Raw genomic sequence first — 19,769 nt, 5'->3', positions numbered from 1 at the left:
TTGTCCATTCTGAATGAACAGAAGAAAAAAAAAAAAAACAAGTCTCCTGAGGAACTGCAGAAAAATAGGTCAACAAAGGGAGCACTAGCATCTGAATTGTTGCAAGCCCTGAAAATCATGCTGTCCAACTTCTCTGTATTAGAGATAGACTTTGGACACGATTAGATTATGAGGCCATCAGGAATTGACTCGGGCCATTTACAAGAGGTCTGAGGGGCCTGTCTGTCGCCCACTGTGTGAGGATGTGGTGCAATGAAGCCCTCTATGAAGAGCAGACCCTGAATCTACAGCACTTTGGTGCTGGCTCTCAGCCTCCAGATTTGTGAGAAATGCAACACACTGCTTTTTAGGGCTGGTCTATGCTGAGAGGAACAAGAGAAAGAGCCACTTGCTGTCCCTAATATCAAAGAGGCAGTCAAGCAAATAAACAGAATCACCACTTAACAAAGCAATGTAAGACCTCCATGGGAACCCTGGCCAGGGCAGGAAAATCTGCCCTGAGGCAGATGGATTACTGGGGGGTTCCCTGGGCATCCTTCCAAGAGCTAAAAGCACCAGAGAGACCCAGACATGAGGAGGTCCCAGAATGTTTTGTGAGTTTAACACCAGAAGATCTACTGAGCTCTCAACAATGGAAGACAAAGGGATATCTCTCATGTGTCCAGTATTTTGTAATAGCCAAACATTCTTCTCTTAATCATGCCTCTTGGTAGAAAGAGATATGCCAACCCTAGGCAAGGGAAATCCCTAGCTCTAAGCCCCTATTGCAGTCAAGAGCGGAAGTGAGATGTTCAGATGCTGTTCCTAATCCAGGGTCACTCTCACGAAAGGATGGAGACCCAGCTACAGGACTGTAAACTACTCCCTTTCCTCCTATATCCCATAAAAAGTCCTATGTTTGGCAATTCACTTGACCCCATCTATTACATCTGCCTCCCTTCAGGAAAGGATAAGGCCCATTAAAGGATTTAAAAAACAAAAACAAAAACAACATAGTTCAAAGAGACTGACCAGAATCAGGGTAGAGTCAGATAAAGCAGAAAGTTTGGGATTAGAGTAGGAATTTTAAAACAATGCTGTTAAAATGCTAAGCACACAACAGGTGAGAACAGGTGGGAAGGAAATGGAAATCTGGGCCCAAGAAGGATGGCAAAGGCTCCGCATCAGAAAAGTGTAACAGAAGTAAAGACTGCAGACAGCATAGCTGAGGAAGGAATCTCTGAGGCACAGATGCATCTCTGGGAACTTGGGGAAGGAAAACACAGAGAGAAAAAAAAAATGAGGTAAAACGCAGTATTTAAGAAATTTGAGATGAGCACAAAGGGTACAAAATGTGTGTGAGAGACTGGGGAGGAGGAAAATGGAAGTTACAGCTCAAGACTGGCACCACAGCCCAGACCTAGGAAGCAGAACCAGGGAGCCTTCAGTCAGCCTGGGCTATATAAGTAGACTCTGTTTTAAAAACAAATTCACACAAAGAAAAAGAAAACACCAACAAACCACAGGAAAGTAGAAAATAAAGAAAGAACGAAGGGATTAAAAGGGATTTAACATGTTTTAAATGTTCAGGGAAGGAAAGAAAAAACAGAACTCCAAACCGAGAATTCTGTACCCTGCAAAATTATTCTTAAACAGTGAAGATATAAAGATTTTCTCAGACAAATAAAAATTGAGGGAATTGAGGGAATTTGTTTCTAGTTAGAACTGCATTTCTAAAAATGGTTTTTAGAAGGTATTCAGAAAGAAGGCAAATGATATAGCTCAGAAGAACATCAGAAAAGGAATGTGAAGACAAAAAAAAAAACCTCTTTTTTTTCTTAATTGATCTCACAGGTGACAACTTGTTCAGAACAAAATCAGCAGTGTACTCGGTTTGTGTGTGTGTGTGTGTGTGTGTGTGTGTGTAGCTTCTGTTTAAGGAAAATGAGCAACAATGACGACATAGAAAGAAAAGAATCCAGAGCCTTTGTTATCATAAGGCGCTTACAGTACCGTGAGGCAGTCTGCTGTAATTTGAAGGTGGATTTTTGATTAACTATAAATGCATGCTGCAAATTGTAGGATACCCATTAGAAACAGGCTTTTTTTTTTTTTTTGTCTCTTTTTAGTTTTGGTGTATGTGTATGTGGGTTTTGCATGTGTGAGGTGGGGGTGGGGAAGGGCAGGAGCAAGTGCCCAGGCTAGCACCTGTGGGAAGGACAGTGGTCAGCAGGAATATGTCATTCTCTGTATCTCCTAATGAGAGGGGTGAGTCAGGCTGACTCCATGGCAGGCTTCAAATTGGCAGTTAAGGAGACGAGGCCTAAATCCTTGTTTCCAAAAACTGGGCAAGTCCAGCCAAGTTAGTTAAAACAACAACAACAACAACAACAACAACAACACCCTGGCTTCAGGCAGCTAGTCAAAAACTAGAAAATGCCCAGCTGTCTGGCTTGAAGCATCGAAAATAGGTCAGCAGGTTTCCAGATCTACCTTAGACTTTCTCAGTAACAATGTCCAGCCCCCACACCCCAGAAATGGAATTCCCTTAGAGATGGAGTAAGATAGAGGCCCCTACCTCACAGTCCTCTAACAAGCTTTAAGTGGAGCCTGCGAGCTCACTTGGTCTTCTCTCTGTCTTGGTGATGGGAGACCCCAGCACGCTGGACTTCTGCAGAATAAAACACTCTTTGTGCTTACATGCTGTTTGAGTCTGGGGTACCATTCTTCAGTGAATCAAAGACCCTTACACGGACCTTATGGATTTGCCTGAGTTCTCTGTTGCAGATAGAGTCCAGGCCAGGCCAGCTCCAGTATCCACTTACCTCTGTACTCCCCAAGCTAAGGTTACAGTGTGTCAGTCACTACACCAAATGTTTATGTGGGTGCTGGGGATCTGAACTGAGGTCCTAATCTTTTTTTTTTAATGTGCTTATGAACTAATCTATCTTTCCAGCCCCCAAAGAGATATAAAAAAATAATTAAAATTGTCCAGCTATGAAAGGAGAGAAAATGGAATACACAAAATGTTCAGTATTGGCTGGGTATGGTAGCATACACTTTTGATCCCTGCACTGAAGGTGCAAAGGCAGGCAGATCTCTGTGAGTTCAAAGACTGCCTGGTCTACAGAGTGAGGAGTCACAAAGGGGAGAAAAAAGGAGAAAACTGGGCAGTGTTAGGATTCTGTCTAAGCTCCACCCCACAGTTACCTGGCAACAGCCAGGTAGGCCTGGCCCACTGTAAGAGGGGCTGCTTGCCCCCCCCCCTCTCTTACTCTCTTGCTCCCTTGCTTCCCATTCCCTTCCCCTTCCCTCCACGTGGTCATGGCCTGCCTCTACTTCTCTACTTTCTCCTTCTCTCTGTCTTTCTCTGCCTCTACTACTCTCTTAACTCTCCTCCCCATGCCCTAAAAAACTCTATTCTATGTTATACTGTTGTATGGCTGGTCCCTCAGGGGGAAGTGATGCCTTGGCATGGGTCCGCCGAGGCAACCCCTTCCCTCACACCTCACCCCACACCCCACAGAACATATATTAATACCCCTTTCCCTTTTTATGATCACAACAGGCAGGAAGGAGTAATCAATATAATAAATCCACTAATCACCTTGAATGTCAGTGATCTAAATGCACCAATTAAAAGACAGATTGTGAGAAACAGATATACCATGCTAGTGTTAATCAAAAGAGAGCAGAGATAGCTCGCCATGGGACTTTTAGTCAGAGATGGTGTCAGAGCAAGAGTGGCCACTATGAGAAAAAGGAGCATTATACAATGTAACTGCCGAACAGGTCACCTGGAAGGAAATCTGGGGATGAAATAGAACAGGCTTGCCAGAGAAATGAGGAACCAAGACAAGTTTTCTGATCAAGACTCAAAGTTTAATGGGGATCTCCAAATATATAGGTGGGGGTTGTGGGGGTTGTGGGGGTGTGGGGTGTGGGGTTGGGGAGGTGGGGGGGTGCGGGGGTGGGGTTGGGGTTGGGGTGGAAACAGGTTCGGTTGCTCAGCAGGTGGCAACTGCATGTCCTTGAAGAACAATGGGCTAGAGCTCCACCCTATGTGGGAAGTAGTGACTAGCACTGAGGTCTGAAATCCCCCTCAAAGGCTAGGGGGGAAGGGGAGGGCACAATAGAAACTTAAATAAATTAGTTCTGGAAGAAGAGACAACAATCTATATATTTAAACACAGAACATCAAAAACATTTGAGGCTAAAATCTCAAGGAAATGCCAAGTCCCTGTTGTAGCTGGAGACTGCAGCACACCTCTAACAGGGGCTGACAGATCTGGGAAGCTGGGGAAGGGTATTGAGAACTTAGTTGACTTCATCAGTACCTTCACTCGCCTGCTAACTGGCAGCATGACCCACCTCACCTGTAAACAGTACTTTGATGTTCTTAGGTTTATGTGGTGTGTTTGCCAAGCTAGAGCACATCCTGAGCCCTAACACAAGGCTTCAGTAGTCTAAGAGAACAGACATCACACGGTGCCCATTTTCAGTCTACGCCAGGATGAAGCAGGAGGCCAACCAATGACAGCACGTTTGAAAAGCCCAATACACTTGGAGGGTAAACAGCCCGTTTCTAAGAACTTTTTATATACTTCAAATAAATGAACAGGAAAATACAGTTTACCAAAATATTTGTGATGTTACAAAAACAGTGCTTGGAGTGAGATGAATGAGGTTGAATGATATTATTCAATAAAGATCTATATGGCAAAGGTCTGAGCTTTTGCCTTGAGAGAGTAGAAAAATGCCAGGCAGTGGTGGCGCACGCCTTTAATCCCAGCACTTGGGAGGCAGAGGTAGGCAGATTTCGGAGTTCGAGACCAGCCTGGTCTGCAGAGTGAGTTCCAGGACAGCCAGGGCTACACAGAGAAACCCTGTTTGGAATAAAACAAAACAAAACAAAACAACAACAAAAAATGAAATCTAGGATATTCTCAAAAAAATAAAAGAGAGACTTTCTTAAAGTAGTAGAAATCAATGAAATTGAAAATATGGGATCAGTAGAAAAAGGTAAAAGGTCCTAATCTGGTGGTTCTCTCTTTCTTTTTTTTTTTTAAGATTACTGAGTTAAACAGCCCTCAATCAGTCTAAGAAAGAAAAGACACCAGTTACTGAAGTACAGTACAGTACAAATCCTAGGGTTACAAATATTTTAAATAAATAATGTGAATAACTCTTATAACCACAAATTTGATAACCTGGATTGCAACAGCCCAATTTCTTTTTTTTCCTTTAGATTTATTTATTTATTTTTTATTTTTTATCATTATTTTTATTGATATATTTTTTATTTACATTTCAAATGATTTCCCCTTTTCTGGGTCCCCACTCCCAGCAAGTCCCATAAGCCCTCTTCCGTCCCCCTGTTCTTCCTTCCACCCCTTCCCACTTCCCTGTTCTGGAATTCCCCTATACTCTTGCACTGAGTCTTTGCAGAACTAGAGGCCACTCCTCCATTCTTTTTGGACATCATTTAATTTGTGGATTATGTCCTGGGTATTTAAAGTTTCTAGGCTAATATCCACTTCTGGTGGGATTGCAAGATGGTGCAACCACTTTGGAAATCAGTCTGGCAGTTCCTCAGAAAACTGGGCATAACACTTCCTGAGGACCCTGGTATACCACTCCTGGGCATATATCCAGAGGATTCTTCAGCATGCAATAAGGACACATGCTCCACTATGTTCATAGCAGCCCTATTTGTAGTAGCCAGAAGCTGGAAAGAACCTAGGTGTCCTTCAACGGAGGAATGGATACAAAAAATGTGGTATATTTACACAATGGAGTACTATTCAGCCATTAGAAACAATGAATTCATGAAATTCTTAGACAAATGGATGGAGCTAGAGAACATCATACTAAGTGAGGTAACCCAGTCTCAAAAGATCAATCATGGTATGCACTCACTATTTATTATTTTTTAAGGATTTATTTACTTATTTTATGTATGTGAGTACACTGTAGCTGTCTTCAGACACACCAGAAGAGGGCATCAGATCCCATTACAGATGGTTGTGAGCCACCATGTGGTTGCTGGGAATTGAACTCAGGACCTCTGGAAGAGCAGTCAGTGCTCTTAACAGCTGAGCCAACTTTCCAGCCCCCCAATTTCTTAGAAGATATAATCTTCCAAAACTCTTATCAGAAGAAACAGACCCGTGTCTCTTAAAGAGATCAAATCAATAATTAATAATTCCCCAAAACAGAAAAAAAACAACATACACCTATACAGAGTCACTGGTAACTAATTAAAGAAAGAATTTGAGAAGGTGTTATGGGAAAATGAGAGGTGTCAAAGGGGAAGGAAGGCTAGTACAAATGATGTAACTCTCATATATAAAATTCTAAAAAAAAATATAAAATGTATACATATAAAATATAGGAATACAAAATTTTATGCAAAAATTATAAAAAGAATTGTGCATTGTGATCTTCTTTAGTCACTGTGCTGGCTAGTTATATGTCAACTTGACCCAAGTTGTAGTCATCTGAGAGGAGGGAATCTCAATTGAGAACATGCCTGTGTAAGGTCAGGGTGCAGGCAAGCCTGCAGAGCATTTTCTTAATTAGTGGCCAATGTGGTAGGACCCACTGATATGGGTGGGGCCACTCTTCAGCTTGTGGTCCTGGGTTTTATCAGAAAGCAGGCTGAGCAAAGCCGTGGTGACCTAACCAGTAAACAGCATGGCCTCTGCATCAATTTCTGCCTCCAGGCTCGTGCCCGGTTGAGTTCCTTGTTCTGACTTCTTTCAGTGATGGACTATGATGTAGAAGTCTAAGTCAAATCAACCCTTTCCTCCTCAACTTGCTTCTGATCACAGTGTTTCATCACAGCAATAGTAACCCTAAGTAAGACAAGTTGGTACCAGGATTGTGGGGCATTGCTTTGTCAGATCTGACCATATGATTTTGGTATGATTGTGGAAGGACTTTGGAATTTGGGGACAGAGAATCATTGAGTGTTTAAGTTTGATGGGCTGTTCTGTGGGAGCTCGTAAGAAAAGAACATTGAAAGAAGTACAGAAGGTGGTAGCCTTGCTTGTGAAATTTCAGAAGGAAGTTTGAAAATCCTTTAATGACTCTATCAAGACAGTTTGCTATTTTAAGTTAAAAATCTGGGGTTCTGGTTAGCTGGAGCTGAATCAGCTGTGATTTACAAAGAGACCAGCTTCATCAAGGCGAAGTCCTCTGGGAAATGCTTGCTCAGGGTCAGCACACAGAAGCTGTGTTCCAAGGGTGCCCAAGGTTGTACCTTCTGCTGGAAGCTGAACTTGGTAGCATAGAGGTTACCCAGGTGGTTCTGGTTTGGAAGGCATGAAGGAGTTGTGGAGAGCAGCTATGGCTTGGCATTGTGTGGCAGAGCTAGAGTCCTTGAAGAGAACACAGGAGAGGCAAGCACAGCCAGTATAAGCAGCAGAAGACTGGCATTTTGGTGATGTTGGACATGGGACAACCACCAAGAACAGCAGTAGCAATGGAGTAAAACCAGCCGGCGCACAAAAGACAAGTTGTCTGTACTGCAGAGGGGCAGAGCCAATGAAGTGACCCAGACTTTTGGAGGAGCCCAGAAGATCATGACTGGATCCCAGACCTTGGACATCCAGTTATTTACACAGTTGGAGTTTGGTTTTACTTTGTTCAGTGACTATGCCCTGGTTCTTCCTTTTTGAAGTAAGAAAGTATTTAATTTATTTTTGATTTTACAGAAGCCCACAGTTGAGTGACTTTAAACTTTTAAAGAGATGTGGGAGTTTTTACAAGGACTTTGGATTTTTAAAGAGAGTTTTGGTGTTTTAAAGAGTCTTTGAACTTCTAAGTATTTGAATTTTTTCTTTGTCATTAATCATTCCAAGGTATTTGAGTCTTTAAAGACTGTGGGACTTTTAAAAGTTGGAATATTTTTATTGTGATGTCAATATTAATGTGTGATCTTGAGGATAAACAAGAAAGGAAAGGTTGTGGCTTACCACTGATATGTTTCTGTGTCAAGATGACAAGGGGTTAGTTGGGCCAGCTAATTTTATTTCCACTTGACAAAAGTTTTAGTCATCCAAGAAGGGGGAGCCTCAGTTGAGAAAATGCCTCCACAAGATCAGGCTGTAGGGCGTTTTCTTTCCTTCCTTTTCTTTTTAATAGTTGAAGAAAAGGGTTTTATCGTAGATATGAGGAAGAGTATTCCAGATGAGCCAGAGGCATCTGGAAGAGTCCAGAGCAGAGAGAGGAAGTAGTAGATGAAGCGTGACCAGCAGACTGAATGTGCCCAGGAGATGGGGAGAGAGGGAGAGGAAAGAAGAAAGGAGACAGAAGAGAGCATGAAAGGACCAAGAGGGTGGTGGTGTGTGCCCCTGAAATGGAGGCCTTGATAGGAATGAGAGGCTGGGGAAAGGGAAGTCCTTGTGTGGCGAGGTTTAGGGAAGGGGGCAGGATGAGAAGAACTGGGGAGAGCCACAGGTACCCAGAGTGCTTTGGTGTGCTAATAGACACCCCAGTTAGCCATTTGTCCTAAGTTTCTTTTAGACCAGACAAAATGCTCACTCAGCTCTTTCTACCCAGGATCCTCCTCACCAGACCAGGCATGTCAACAATAGCTCCTCTCCCTGTTTTCTTTGGCAGCCCAGTCAGTTCTTCCTTTGCAGCCTCTCTAATTGCCTGCTTATCATTCTCTTTCCTTCCCCAAGTCCTACCTGGGAAGGATACCTGACCAATTTCTCTTATGAACATTGATATAAAAATACTCAATAAAATACAAACCAAATCCAGGAGCACATCAAAACATCATCTACCGTGATCAAGTAGGCTTTATCCCAGGGATGCAGGGATGGTTCAATATATGAAAATCCATCAATGTAATCCACCATATAAACAAACTGAAAGAAAAAAGAATCACATGATTATTGCAGTAGATGAAGAAAAAGCCTTTGACAAAATCTAACACCCCTTCACGTTAAAATTCTTAGAGAGATCAGGGGTACATAATAAAAGCAATATACAGCAAACCAATAGCCAACATCAAATTAAATGATGAGAAACTAAAAGCAATTCCACAAATTGGAATCAGGGACTAGACAAGACTGCTCACTCTCTCCCTATCGATTCAACATAGTACTTGAAGTTTTAGCAAGAGCAGTAATACAAATAAAAGATATCAAGGGGATGCAAATTGGAAAGGAAGAAGTCCAAGTATTGCTATTTGCAGATTATATGGTAGCTTACATAAGTGACCCCAAAAATTCTACCAGAGAACTCCTACATCTGATAACACCTTTAGCAAAGTGACTGGATACAGAATTAACACAAACAAAGAAACAAACAAAAAAACAGTAGGGCATTTTCTTAATTTGCAGTTGATAGGAAAGAGCCCAGCTCATTGTAGGTGGTGCCATCCCTGGGCTGATGGTCCTGGTTCTATAAGAAAGCAGTCTGAGTAAGCCAGCAAGCAGAACCTTTCCATGGCTTCTGCATGAATCTACAGGTTCAAGCCCTGTTTGAGTTCCTGCCCTCACTTCCTTCAATGATGGAAAAGTGTAAGCCAAATAAATCTTTTCCTTTCCAACTTGCTTTTGGTCCTGGTGTTTCATCATAGCAATAATAATCTTAACTAAGACAGTGGGGAACCCCCTGATAAGTTCCCATGCTTCAGTAAATAACTTCCCACATATGCCTATGCAAGCAACTCTAAGCAAACCAGAGGACATACATTCATACATACATACATACATACATACAGACAGACAGACACACACACACACACACACACACACACACACACACACCATGAAAGCCCAAGAAGTACTTGTTGGAATGAAGAATTTCCATGGAAGAGGGAAGGGAGATAAGAGAGGGTGATAGGGATTGAAATTAACTTAAGAGTTATTATAAGAACATGAAACTGTCAATAAGAAATAAAGATAATAAACACAGTTGGATATAGTGCCTTTCACTAACTATTCTTATATACTTCTGCTACAGGGTTATACAAGGAGGCAGAAAGGCTGAATGACATGGTTTGGAGGAATGAGAGTGGCTACTATCTTGTTTGTAGTGTCCTTTATAGTCACCGTGATTAATTTAGGAAAATATGCAGACTCTCTGAAATAGAAGGCAATATGTCAAGTCGATATGTCAGGAAGCTGGGTGACTTCCGTGTTCTGCTGTGCTTTCGTCACAAGTACTTTTAAACATTTTAATCAAGTTCTAAAACTGCAGCTCTGCAACAAGGTTCAGGCATAAGGTGCTTGCCAGTCCTCCTCCTCCTCCTCCCTCTCCTTGCCTCTGAAGCCAGAATGCACAGGTAGTCGTAGAACAGTAAGCCAGATCATCACCTAGCTGTCAGTGCTGGTGCAATGTCTGGGCCCAAAGAACATGAATGTGCCAGATCTTTGTAATCATATTGTACCAGGAACTCTGTGCCAGGCACTATTCTGGGGCCTGTGGGTCAACAGTTATTAATGCAAAATGACAGGTTAATAGTTAATTCAGAGTCCCCAGAGTCCTGTGCAACCCCCACCCTAAGGGTGCTACATTTTAACGTGTTTATTTTCCTCTGGTTTTCACAGATCATAGACGAAGAAGAGACCCAGTTTATGAGTAACTGTCCTGTGGCCGTCACTGAAAGCACCCCTCGAAGGAGGACACGGATCCAGGTGTTTTGGATAGCACCACCCACAGGGACAGGCTGTGTGATTCTGAAGTAAGTGGGCATGGACTTTCCACCCACCTCCCTACAGTTATCAACCACTTCCTGTGTGTCTGCAGGAAGAGGCGTGGCTTGCCGGCCATCAGGCAGATACTTGTCTGGATCTTCCATTTTCTCCATTCTAAATGCATAAGGATTCCTTCATCCAATGTGATGAGTCTTCCACTTACTCTCTGCATTCATAGAAAAACACAATCCAACCGGGTGAATATAAGCCTGACTTCCCCGTTTGGAATTTGATAGTTTTTTTTTTTTTAGGATCTTAAAGATCCTCTTTAATTAACACTCTTAAACTGAGCTCTGGCTGCCCTGGTGCCTCCATTTGCCCAGGCACTTCTTTACAAACCTATCTTCCCCTTCAGTTGGTAGAGGCTTGTGTAATCCACAAGAGACCTTAGACGGGATATCCAGCACTGCGTACACCATAAGCAGCACACACCTGTGAAACCAGCACTTGGAGGTAGACACAGGAGGATGCTCAAGGTTATCTTTGGCTACAGAATAGGTTTGAGGCCAGCCTGGGCTACATGGGATCATGTCTCAAAATAAGATATAATTGCTCTTCACTGCCACTTTCCAGGCAGCCTCTGAGTGAATTACCACATGTGTGGGGGTGGGGGGGAGGTGGGGTGGGGTTTACCTAGAATCATTTCCTCTGAAAGATAGCATTGTCTCAAAACTGAGTATCCAAACTTATGAACCACAAAGCAATAGTCCTTGATATATAAACAAATGGGGAGGAAGACAATTATTTCTATAGTCAAATAAGTTTATTAGATGCCATATACTCGCTCTCCATCTTTCAGACTGATGCCACATACTTAGCATGGTTGAAGGCTTTGCAAAGTCCTACGAAAAACAAACAAACCTGTTTTATCATTCCAACGGCATGTCCAAACTTACTGGGAAGACCCCTTTTCAAAATTTTTCTCTTTCTCTTATGGCACCACTTATTTGAGGTAGATTTAAAGGCCGATTTCCTTCAGCGAGAATTTTAGGATTTCAAGCAGAAAGTGGCCAAGAGTAGTAGCAGGGCTCCGGTCCAAGCCTCCAGGGCATTCTTGCTTTTTGGCTCAGTATGGTGGCACATGATTGTAGTCCCAGCACTTAGAAAGTAGAGCCAGGAAAACCAGAAGTTCCAGGTCAGCTTCAGCTACGGGGAGAGAAGCAGGCCACCCTAGCCATATAAGATGAGAGAGCCCATCTTTTTTATGTGCAGGAGATATTTCACAGGCTATGATTTTCCTAGATATGAAACTGTCCCAAACACCCAAGGCCTTTGTGTGTGTGTGTGTGTGTGTGTGTGTGTATTTGCTTCATTTGCTAACTGCAGATCCACACTGTGATTGATCTATACCACCTCCAAGAGCTGCTGCTAACAGGGCCTCCCATGACTTCAGCTACAGCTGGCCCATGGGGGAAAAAAACCCCACAGAGGTTTCTGGAAACACCTGCCCATTGTTAAATTCAGCCTCATCTATGTCTGGCCTTCCTTGGCCAATCTTTCTGCCTATTTCCTGACAAGTTTGCCCCTTAGCACTTACTTACATTGATGGTCTAAAGACCTAAGCTGTAGGATTTTAAAAATGAAATATAGTCTATAAATCACCATAGTAAGCATGTGGGACTGGAGGAGAAAACCAGAGGGCACTGAGAACAGAGACAGCGGAAGGCCTTGCAGCAGCTGGCTGCACAGCAGGAGAGTCAGTTGCCAGCACTGGCTTTCAGCAGATCTTAAAGGGCAGGAGGGGGAGGGGAGTGGAAAAGCCTCAGGGGTAGGTGAGTGTGTGTGTGTGTGTGTGTGTGTGTGTGTGTGTGTGTGTAGGGGTGGAAGGCTCAGGTCCACTTTGTTGCAAAGTTTGCCTGGGGAAGCTGGTGTCAGTCTGACTGCAAGTGAAACATCTAGAGTGGTTGGGGTGCAGGGTACTTTCGGCTTTTCTAGTTGGTCCTAAATTGAGAATGGGGGAGGTGACAGGATTGGGGGGGAGAGGTGTGGAGTCCCATGATTCTTGTCACATAAGACATCTAGTCTCTCAGCCTGATGGCTGGGTTCCAAGATTCATGATCTAGTACCCAGATCCCTAATCCATTGTAGCCTGGTCAATCCATAAAGCCCAGGGCTCTATGAATATAGCTAGAGAACAACAGCCCCAGTGGCTGGTCTCTCGGCTCTCAAAGCCCTCATCTGTCTGGCCCTCATCCTTGCTCTGCGTTGCTTTCTTGTTTTCACAAACCAGAGATATTTGATCTTCTGCTGGAATCCAGAAAGGCATCCCTTGTTTGCGCACGAACAGTCAACATATGTGAATGTATGTATGTTTCTCTGGTTTAACCATGAACATATGTGGCTTATTCATTCACTCCTTCGACACGGAACTCAACTCTTCTTGATGCACCCTTTAGCCAGGTACTGGGGAATTCCAGCCCTGCACCATCTCACAGGTCAAATGGGGAGGAGAAAACAACCAGCCAGTGTCTCTTATGTGCCAGGGGCTCAACCCATCCCGCTCCTTGGCAGGCTTTGGCTAATTGATCTTCACAGCAAACTCACAAAGGAGGAGGCAGGTTCCCTGGAGCAAGGCAGCTCCGAGGCTTTAGTCTTCCTTTCTCCTGAAGGAATTATTTCTGAGCCACTGTTCTTTGTTAAAAAAAAAAAATCTTATAATTCCATAGGTAAGATGTAAACATAGTCACACTGTAATACAGAAAATATTTATTGGAATACAGAAAAAGTGAAAAATCCCTAGCACTTTCGGCAACAATCCCAGCATTCCTCCCTGAAGGCAGCAGGAGATATCAGTTCTGTGAGTTTGCTCTAAACTCTTCTGTGTTCATTTTTATTCAGAAGACACATGGAGTACACAAATGCCCTGACCTCGATGGTCAGGGAGTTCACTCAGTAGAACTTCTTAGATGTCCATCCATATCAGAATACAGACGCACAGCGGTGTTTGATTCTTAAGTTACTGTACATAATCTGCGGTATGAATATGCTAATTACTCTCCAAGAAGTCCACATTTAGATTCACTTAAGTTTTTTTTCTCCTGTTACAAGTAATGATCCCCAGCAGACATCCAAGTATATGTCTTTTTGAGCAAATACTCAAACTTCTATCCACAGTAGGTGATAAGGCAGGGGATGATAAGCAAGGCAGATTAATGGTTTCCACAGACACCCTCATATTGCCCTTAAAGGCCTGGCAGACATGCTCACTACCTGTGGGTAGGAGAGCCTATGTCGGGCTGGAGAGATGGCTCAGCGGTTAAGAGCACTGACTGCTCTTCCAGAGGTCCTGAGTTCAATTCTCAGCAACCACATGGTGGCTCACAACCATCTGTAATAGGATCTGATGCGTTCTTCTCGTGTGTCTGAAGATAGCTACAGTGTACTCATATACATAAAGTAAATAAATAAATCTTAAAAAAAAAAGAGCCTATGTCCATACCTGCTAACAGTCCCTGACATGACTGAGTTTTAAGAGCCTTCCATATAAGAGTTAAAATAATCTCACAGGTTAGTTTTCCTGCTACTTACTGTTCTATGCTAATGTAGCATTTGTTCTAATGTGTTTTCCCTGGGAAGGGCCAGTTCCTGGGCTTGTTTGTTTTTCTAACAATGTATCTTTTAAAAGTGATTCTATTTATTTACTTTCTTATTTTAAGTTATAGGTATGCTTTAAGAATACTTTGCTAAAGCCAGGGGTCCTGGTGTACTCCTGTAATCCTAGCCTTTGGGAGCCAGAGGTGGAAGTATCAGAGGGTCCAAGGTTCTCCATGGTTATGCAGTAAAAGCCAGCTTGGGCTACAGGAGAGCCTGTCTAAAAAAACACAAACAAATAAATGGACCAATGAATGAAGAATGACTACATAAACAAAATACATCGTAATATAGTTTATATATAAGTATACAGACATTTCAAAAATACATTATTATTTTATATTTAAATGATAAATTTATAATTTATATTTAAAGTTGATCTTTATATAGACTAGGCAATAATACTTTATTAAAAGTTTCAAACGTTTATCTCTGCTTTATTTTGAACTTTGTTCATTGACGTTTTCTCATTCAAATGTTTGAAATTTAGGGATAGACAGATAGATGGCTTAGGAGGTACAGTGCTTGCTGTGCAGTTGTGAAGACCTGAATTTACATGTCCAGCACCCACATAAGGGCTTCCTGGGCACAATAGCTCTCCAATGATTCTAGCATATGCCGTAAAGACAGAGGCTCCCCGAACCAGCTGAGTAGTGAGGCCAACTGAAGAACAGGCAAGTTCATTAAGAGACTCAGCCTCAGTATAAAGTTAAAAGAGAACATGTAAGACATCAGATGTCAACTCTGCCTTCACACACACACACACACACACGTACTCGCACATATATGTGTGATCCCACACATGTGATTATGTTCTCTTTCTCTCTCTCCTCTCTCTCTCTCTCCACATACATACAAATGAAAAGAGGTTGACATTTTGTTTTTAAAAATGCTTCTGTGCTTTACCATAGGAATTTAAATGTTATATCTTAATCAAAAAATAACTTTTCTATTCCCCAGGTTATAAATGTTTTATATTTATATTCTTACAGATTTTAAAATAGGCTTAGACCTTTTATCTTTCTAGAATTTAACTTTGCTATGACATTTTATCAGTAGGCCACGACAAAAAATGCATGGCCTGCCCAGCTCAGAACAAGGTGCCAGAGGACAGTGCACAAAACATCTATGTGGGAAAAATGACAATGGGGTAGGGGTGGGGGCGGGGCTCCACTACCCAGCTCTGAAGGCACAGAGGGAGTTGTGGGGGGAGATGATGTTCACACTGACAGAGCTGGGTCTTTGTTAAGAGAAACACCTGGCCTGAGGTAACTCCACAGAGAGCCAGCCTTGTTGCCCTCTGTTGCCCTCTGGGTTCCCCCTTTGGCTTCACCACACACATAATAGCCCTAGAGCCCTTGAAAGTCGCATCCATACAGAGGTCTAGCCAGGTGAAGCCCAGGGGTGGAAGACTGGGCAGCTCTCTGGAGGAGCAACCCAGAGACAGCAGCACAGCTGGGAATCATCAAAAAGCAGCCTTTTTCATAAAATGGCGTTAGCTGCCCCCTCCCCCACACCTGCCCCTTGCTGCCACACACCCCCGCCCTACCCCACCCACCCCACCCCCACTCCCGCTCTGCCCCGCCCCATCTCTTTGTTGACTAGTGTATTTTCCCAATGGTGTGGATTGCTCCTTCATGGAAAGCAAACTGTGCGCAGCCCTTCTCAGTCCAGCTGCCTTTTTATCTCTTCCTCCCTCCATGAATCCTGCGCCATTTTTATCATAATTTTGTTTTGGTGACAAGTCATTGCTCCTTAATCTTCTAAGCATTTAAAATGTTCATGGTTATTCCAGCAGACTCATAGTTTCAGGTGAATCATAAAATAAGTGTGCTCTGTTCAGTAAAACCCGATGTTGGCATGTTCAATGATACCACACTGAATTAACAGTTCGATGTGGGGAGAGCCATGGTCCCTGCTATTTGTTTTCTGGTCAAAACCAGAGCATCACCCTGCTGCTTCTCCAGGTGTTTTACCTTTTCATAGTCTTGTGGGTTTTCTTCATTTGAGTCATGCGTTCTAAGCAGGCTTTTCCCCACGAATTTTGTCGATTTCGTAAAAGGGGTCTCTTACCTGGTTACACCTTCTGATCACTCCTGGTGTTTACTGTCCTGAGTTTTCAACTCGGGCAATGCTGCATTCTCTCAGTATCTTTCATTCTTTGGAGATGGGGTGTGATTGTTCGTATCTGAGAACTCTAATAATGAATGCTTACACGTTCTGCTTCTTTATAGGTTTTGATTTTAATGGGAATAACCTGCATTTCATTTTAATTTTAAGTATTTTATTTGGTTTTTAAAATATTTAAAGCCAATGTCATGAATATAGTTTAGGAAGACTTTTTGTCTAGCTGGGTCAGTTTTCTTGCTTTTCAAGTTGAAGGTAGCATTTGCAAGGCCAATCATCCAGGACACCTGCCAGACACCCAAACTATATACCAGAAATTGAGAAAACCTCGGCTCAGAATATAAATAATGATCCTAACTTTCAAAATGTTTCTAGTCTAGTTGTGGTATAGATAAAAATATGTGTGCAAAAATTAGCAACCCCAAGATAAAATCAGGGACAAATTGAGCATGAGAATTTAGAGGGAAGTCGAGTGAGGACTAAGGCGAGCTTCTTAGAAATGTCAGCATTTAGATCTTGATGGCCGTGCTGAGCTGGAGGCAGATGGACGGACAGGAAGAGGTTACTCCAGGTGAAAGGAGCTCGCAGCGTCCAAACCTCAGTGGGACCTGGAGGCGAGTACAGCTCTGAGAGGCAGTTGACAGACAGAGGTGCTGATCAGGAGGTCTCTGGGGCCCAAATCCATTACCAAATCAGAGATGCCATCCAATGTCAGCACGAAGAGATGGAACTTGATTCAAGAGCATCAAGGGAACAATTAGTGGTTATTAACCAGCAAGGCTATGCAGTGGGAGGTTTTATTAAAGCTAACAAGGATGTTGAAGATCTAGCCACAGAGTTCTGGACCGACAAAAAAGGAAATGCAATAAAAACAGTGAAAGCTTCTGTTGGGGGTGTGGCTCAGTTGGAAGGGGGCTTCCCCAGCACTCGGGAGGCCCTGGACTCCAGCCCCAGCTCTGGATCTAACAGCTTGGGGTGGACCCTGTTCCTGTGAGGGGGAGGGTGGAGTTCAAGGTCATTCTCAGCTACAGAATGAGTTCTAGGCCAGCTTGGATTACAGGAGACCCTGTTGAGGAGGGAAGAGGGCAAGGGAGAGAGAGGAAAAGGGAGAGGGGAGGGGGAGGGGAGAGAGAGAATTGGGGGGGGGAGGGCGTTTGAATGGGAAGGCAAGGGAAGGGAAGGAAGGAAGAAAAGGAAGCCACCACTGGTATTGCAGAGCCCTGATACATGAGGAGCATGCATGCTGCCTGGTTGGAAAATCTGGAGTCTTCCCTGATACCCGCTTGGTTGGTTGTAAAGGCCAGGTCACAGCAATGGTGACTTTCCTCTTGGCAAACCTGATACTGTTTCCACTTTGCATTTGCATACAGATGTCTGAATGAGAGTTGGTATTGCAGCAGTCCTCTCTAAAGCCTGCTTTTCCCATCCAGTGAATGCTCCAGCACGTCAGGTGCCATGGCATAGGCTGCTGCAAGTCACAGCCGAGAAGTGGATTAAAAGAAAAGGGAGGGGAAAGTGTCTGGATAGATGCTTCCAGACTCCCCAGAAGGATGTCCCATGGCCTTCAACCTGACCAAGTTTTGTGTCTTGAGGTGGTCCTCTCTTTCCAAGCATTCTTTATCCTTGAGTAGAATTCCAGCTCTGTTCATCCCTACCAGGAGGGATCTGACAGTGGAACTTCTGAGGGCAAGGTGGACCATATGAGGAATCCAACTCTACAAACCAGTGATGACAAGAGCCAAGGGAGCACTGTCCTGGCTTACAAACAATTATTTCCTCTCTAAAGCATCTTTGTGGTGTAGATGCTATGGAGAAAGCTGAGACCCAGGGAGGCTAGGTAACCTCTCATGGTCACAGAGTAGCCAACCACCTTTAGAAGCATTGAGGCTCCAGAGCTCTGATCTTAACACTGCACTTCAGTCCCTCAGACGAGAGCTGAGGGTCAAGGTGGAGACTCCACATCTCCTCTTGACATCACTGGTAGAACGGGCCTTCGAGTGGTCTGTGCAACTTTCTCCATTGCTGCTTGCTTCACATCCACAACCTTATCCACAGACACTTCAGCTTATTGTCACCAGAACCTCTGCCGTGGTCACATAAACTCCGTCCTCCCTGGTCCTCCTTCTCCTTGATGTAAGAGCTGTTTAACAACCCCAGCACAGCTCCCCATTGCCCTAAGATACCGTTCAAAATCTTGATCCTGCCATGTAAGTCTCCCCCTGCCCCTCAGCAGGATGTCCCTGCAGCCTCTGCTTACCCACTCAGTGAACCCTGCTCTACAGCCTTTCTCCTCTGCTCAGAACATTTATTGAGCACTTCCTGCATGCAGTCACTGGGGACATAGGAGGGTATCTTTGACCCTGAAGCAATCTATAAATAATATATACCAGGTGTACAGCCCTTCATCTGCAGTCCTGAAAGCCCAAAGTCTAAAATTCAAAAGATTTTTTTCTTTTCTTTTCTTTCTTCTTTTTAATTTTTATTTATTTTTTTCTCATTTGAAGCTCAAACCTAATCTGTACTCAGATGACTGTTGTCTTTCGTGTGAATATAAGATTTTGATTATGAGATATAGTCCAGACCCTGTAGGTATGGCACATACACTGTATTATCTTTCTGGAATCCGAAAATGTTCTCAACTCCAAAATACACTTAGCCTCAAGAGTGCATGTGGCCTTTTTCATACAGTTCAGAGTGGGACCCTGGAAGCCCCAGCCCCACCCCTGCCGGGTGCTCTGGATTCGAGACAGCCATGTGCAGGACCCCTGAAAAGGAGTAATTCATTTTCCATGAGAGAAATAACCTAGTGCAGGCTGCAGCTCCTATAAGCTCTGGGAGGTCATTCAGTGTCCTGTGTGTCCAGAGAATGAAGTCAAAATTCCCTCACGACTTGCTTCAGCCACCTTTCAGTGCTAGGGATGGAATTCAGAGCCCAGCAAGCCCGGCACATACTAAGCATGTGCTCCACCACTGAGCTACATCCAAGTCCTACCCCATCCGTCTTTATAGCCTCATCTCTAGACAGTGCCACTGTTCACACAGGACTATGAGGTTCACAAAGGCAGTCATCAATTTTGTTTTTCTTTGTGACTTTAAAGTAAGAGACAAACTATAACCCATGGGCCAAATCTAACCCTATCTAACCCTTGGGTTCTCTCTCTCTCTCTCTCTCTCTCTCTCTCTCTCTCTCTTCTCTCTCTCTCTCTCTCTCTCTCCCCCCCCCTCTGCCCCATGAGCATGCACACACACACATATACACACACAGCCATAGTCTTTTATTTGTATATTTTTTAGGGTAGCTTTCATAATCCAGCAGTAGAATAGAAAGCTGCCTCTGGCTGGAGAGATGCTCACTCA

The 19,769-nt window shown here is 43.6% G+C and overlaps 1 protein-coding gene across 1 annotated transcript in view; it reads left to right on the top strand.

Moving 5' to 3' along the window:
• Positions 1-19,769, top strand: part of Spon1 (spondin 1) — a 277,312-nt gene that overhangs the window by 64,257 nt on the left and 193,286 nt on the right. Inside the window, exon 3 of the mRNA XM_052200940.1 lies at positions 10,548-10,681. Within this exon, the coding sequence (XP_052056900.1) occupies positions 10,548-10,681 (134 nt within the window). The remainder of the gene's footprint in view (positions 1-10,547; positions 10,682-19,769) is intronic.

This window comes from Apodemus sylvaticus, chromosome 1 (genome assembly GCF_947179515.1).
Source record: "Apodemus sylvaticus chromosome 1, mApoSyl1.1, whole genome shotgun sequence".
Classification (NCBI taxonomy): Eukaryota; Metazoa; Chordata; class Mammalia; order Rodentia; family Muridae; genus Apodemus; species Apodemus sylvaticus.
This window is presented reverse-complemented; position numbering and strand designations above follow the sequence as displayed.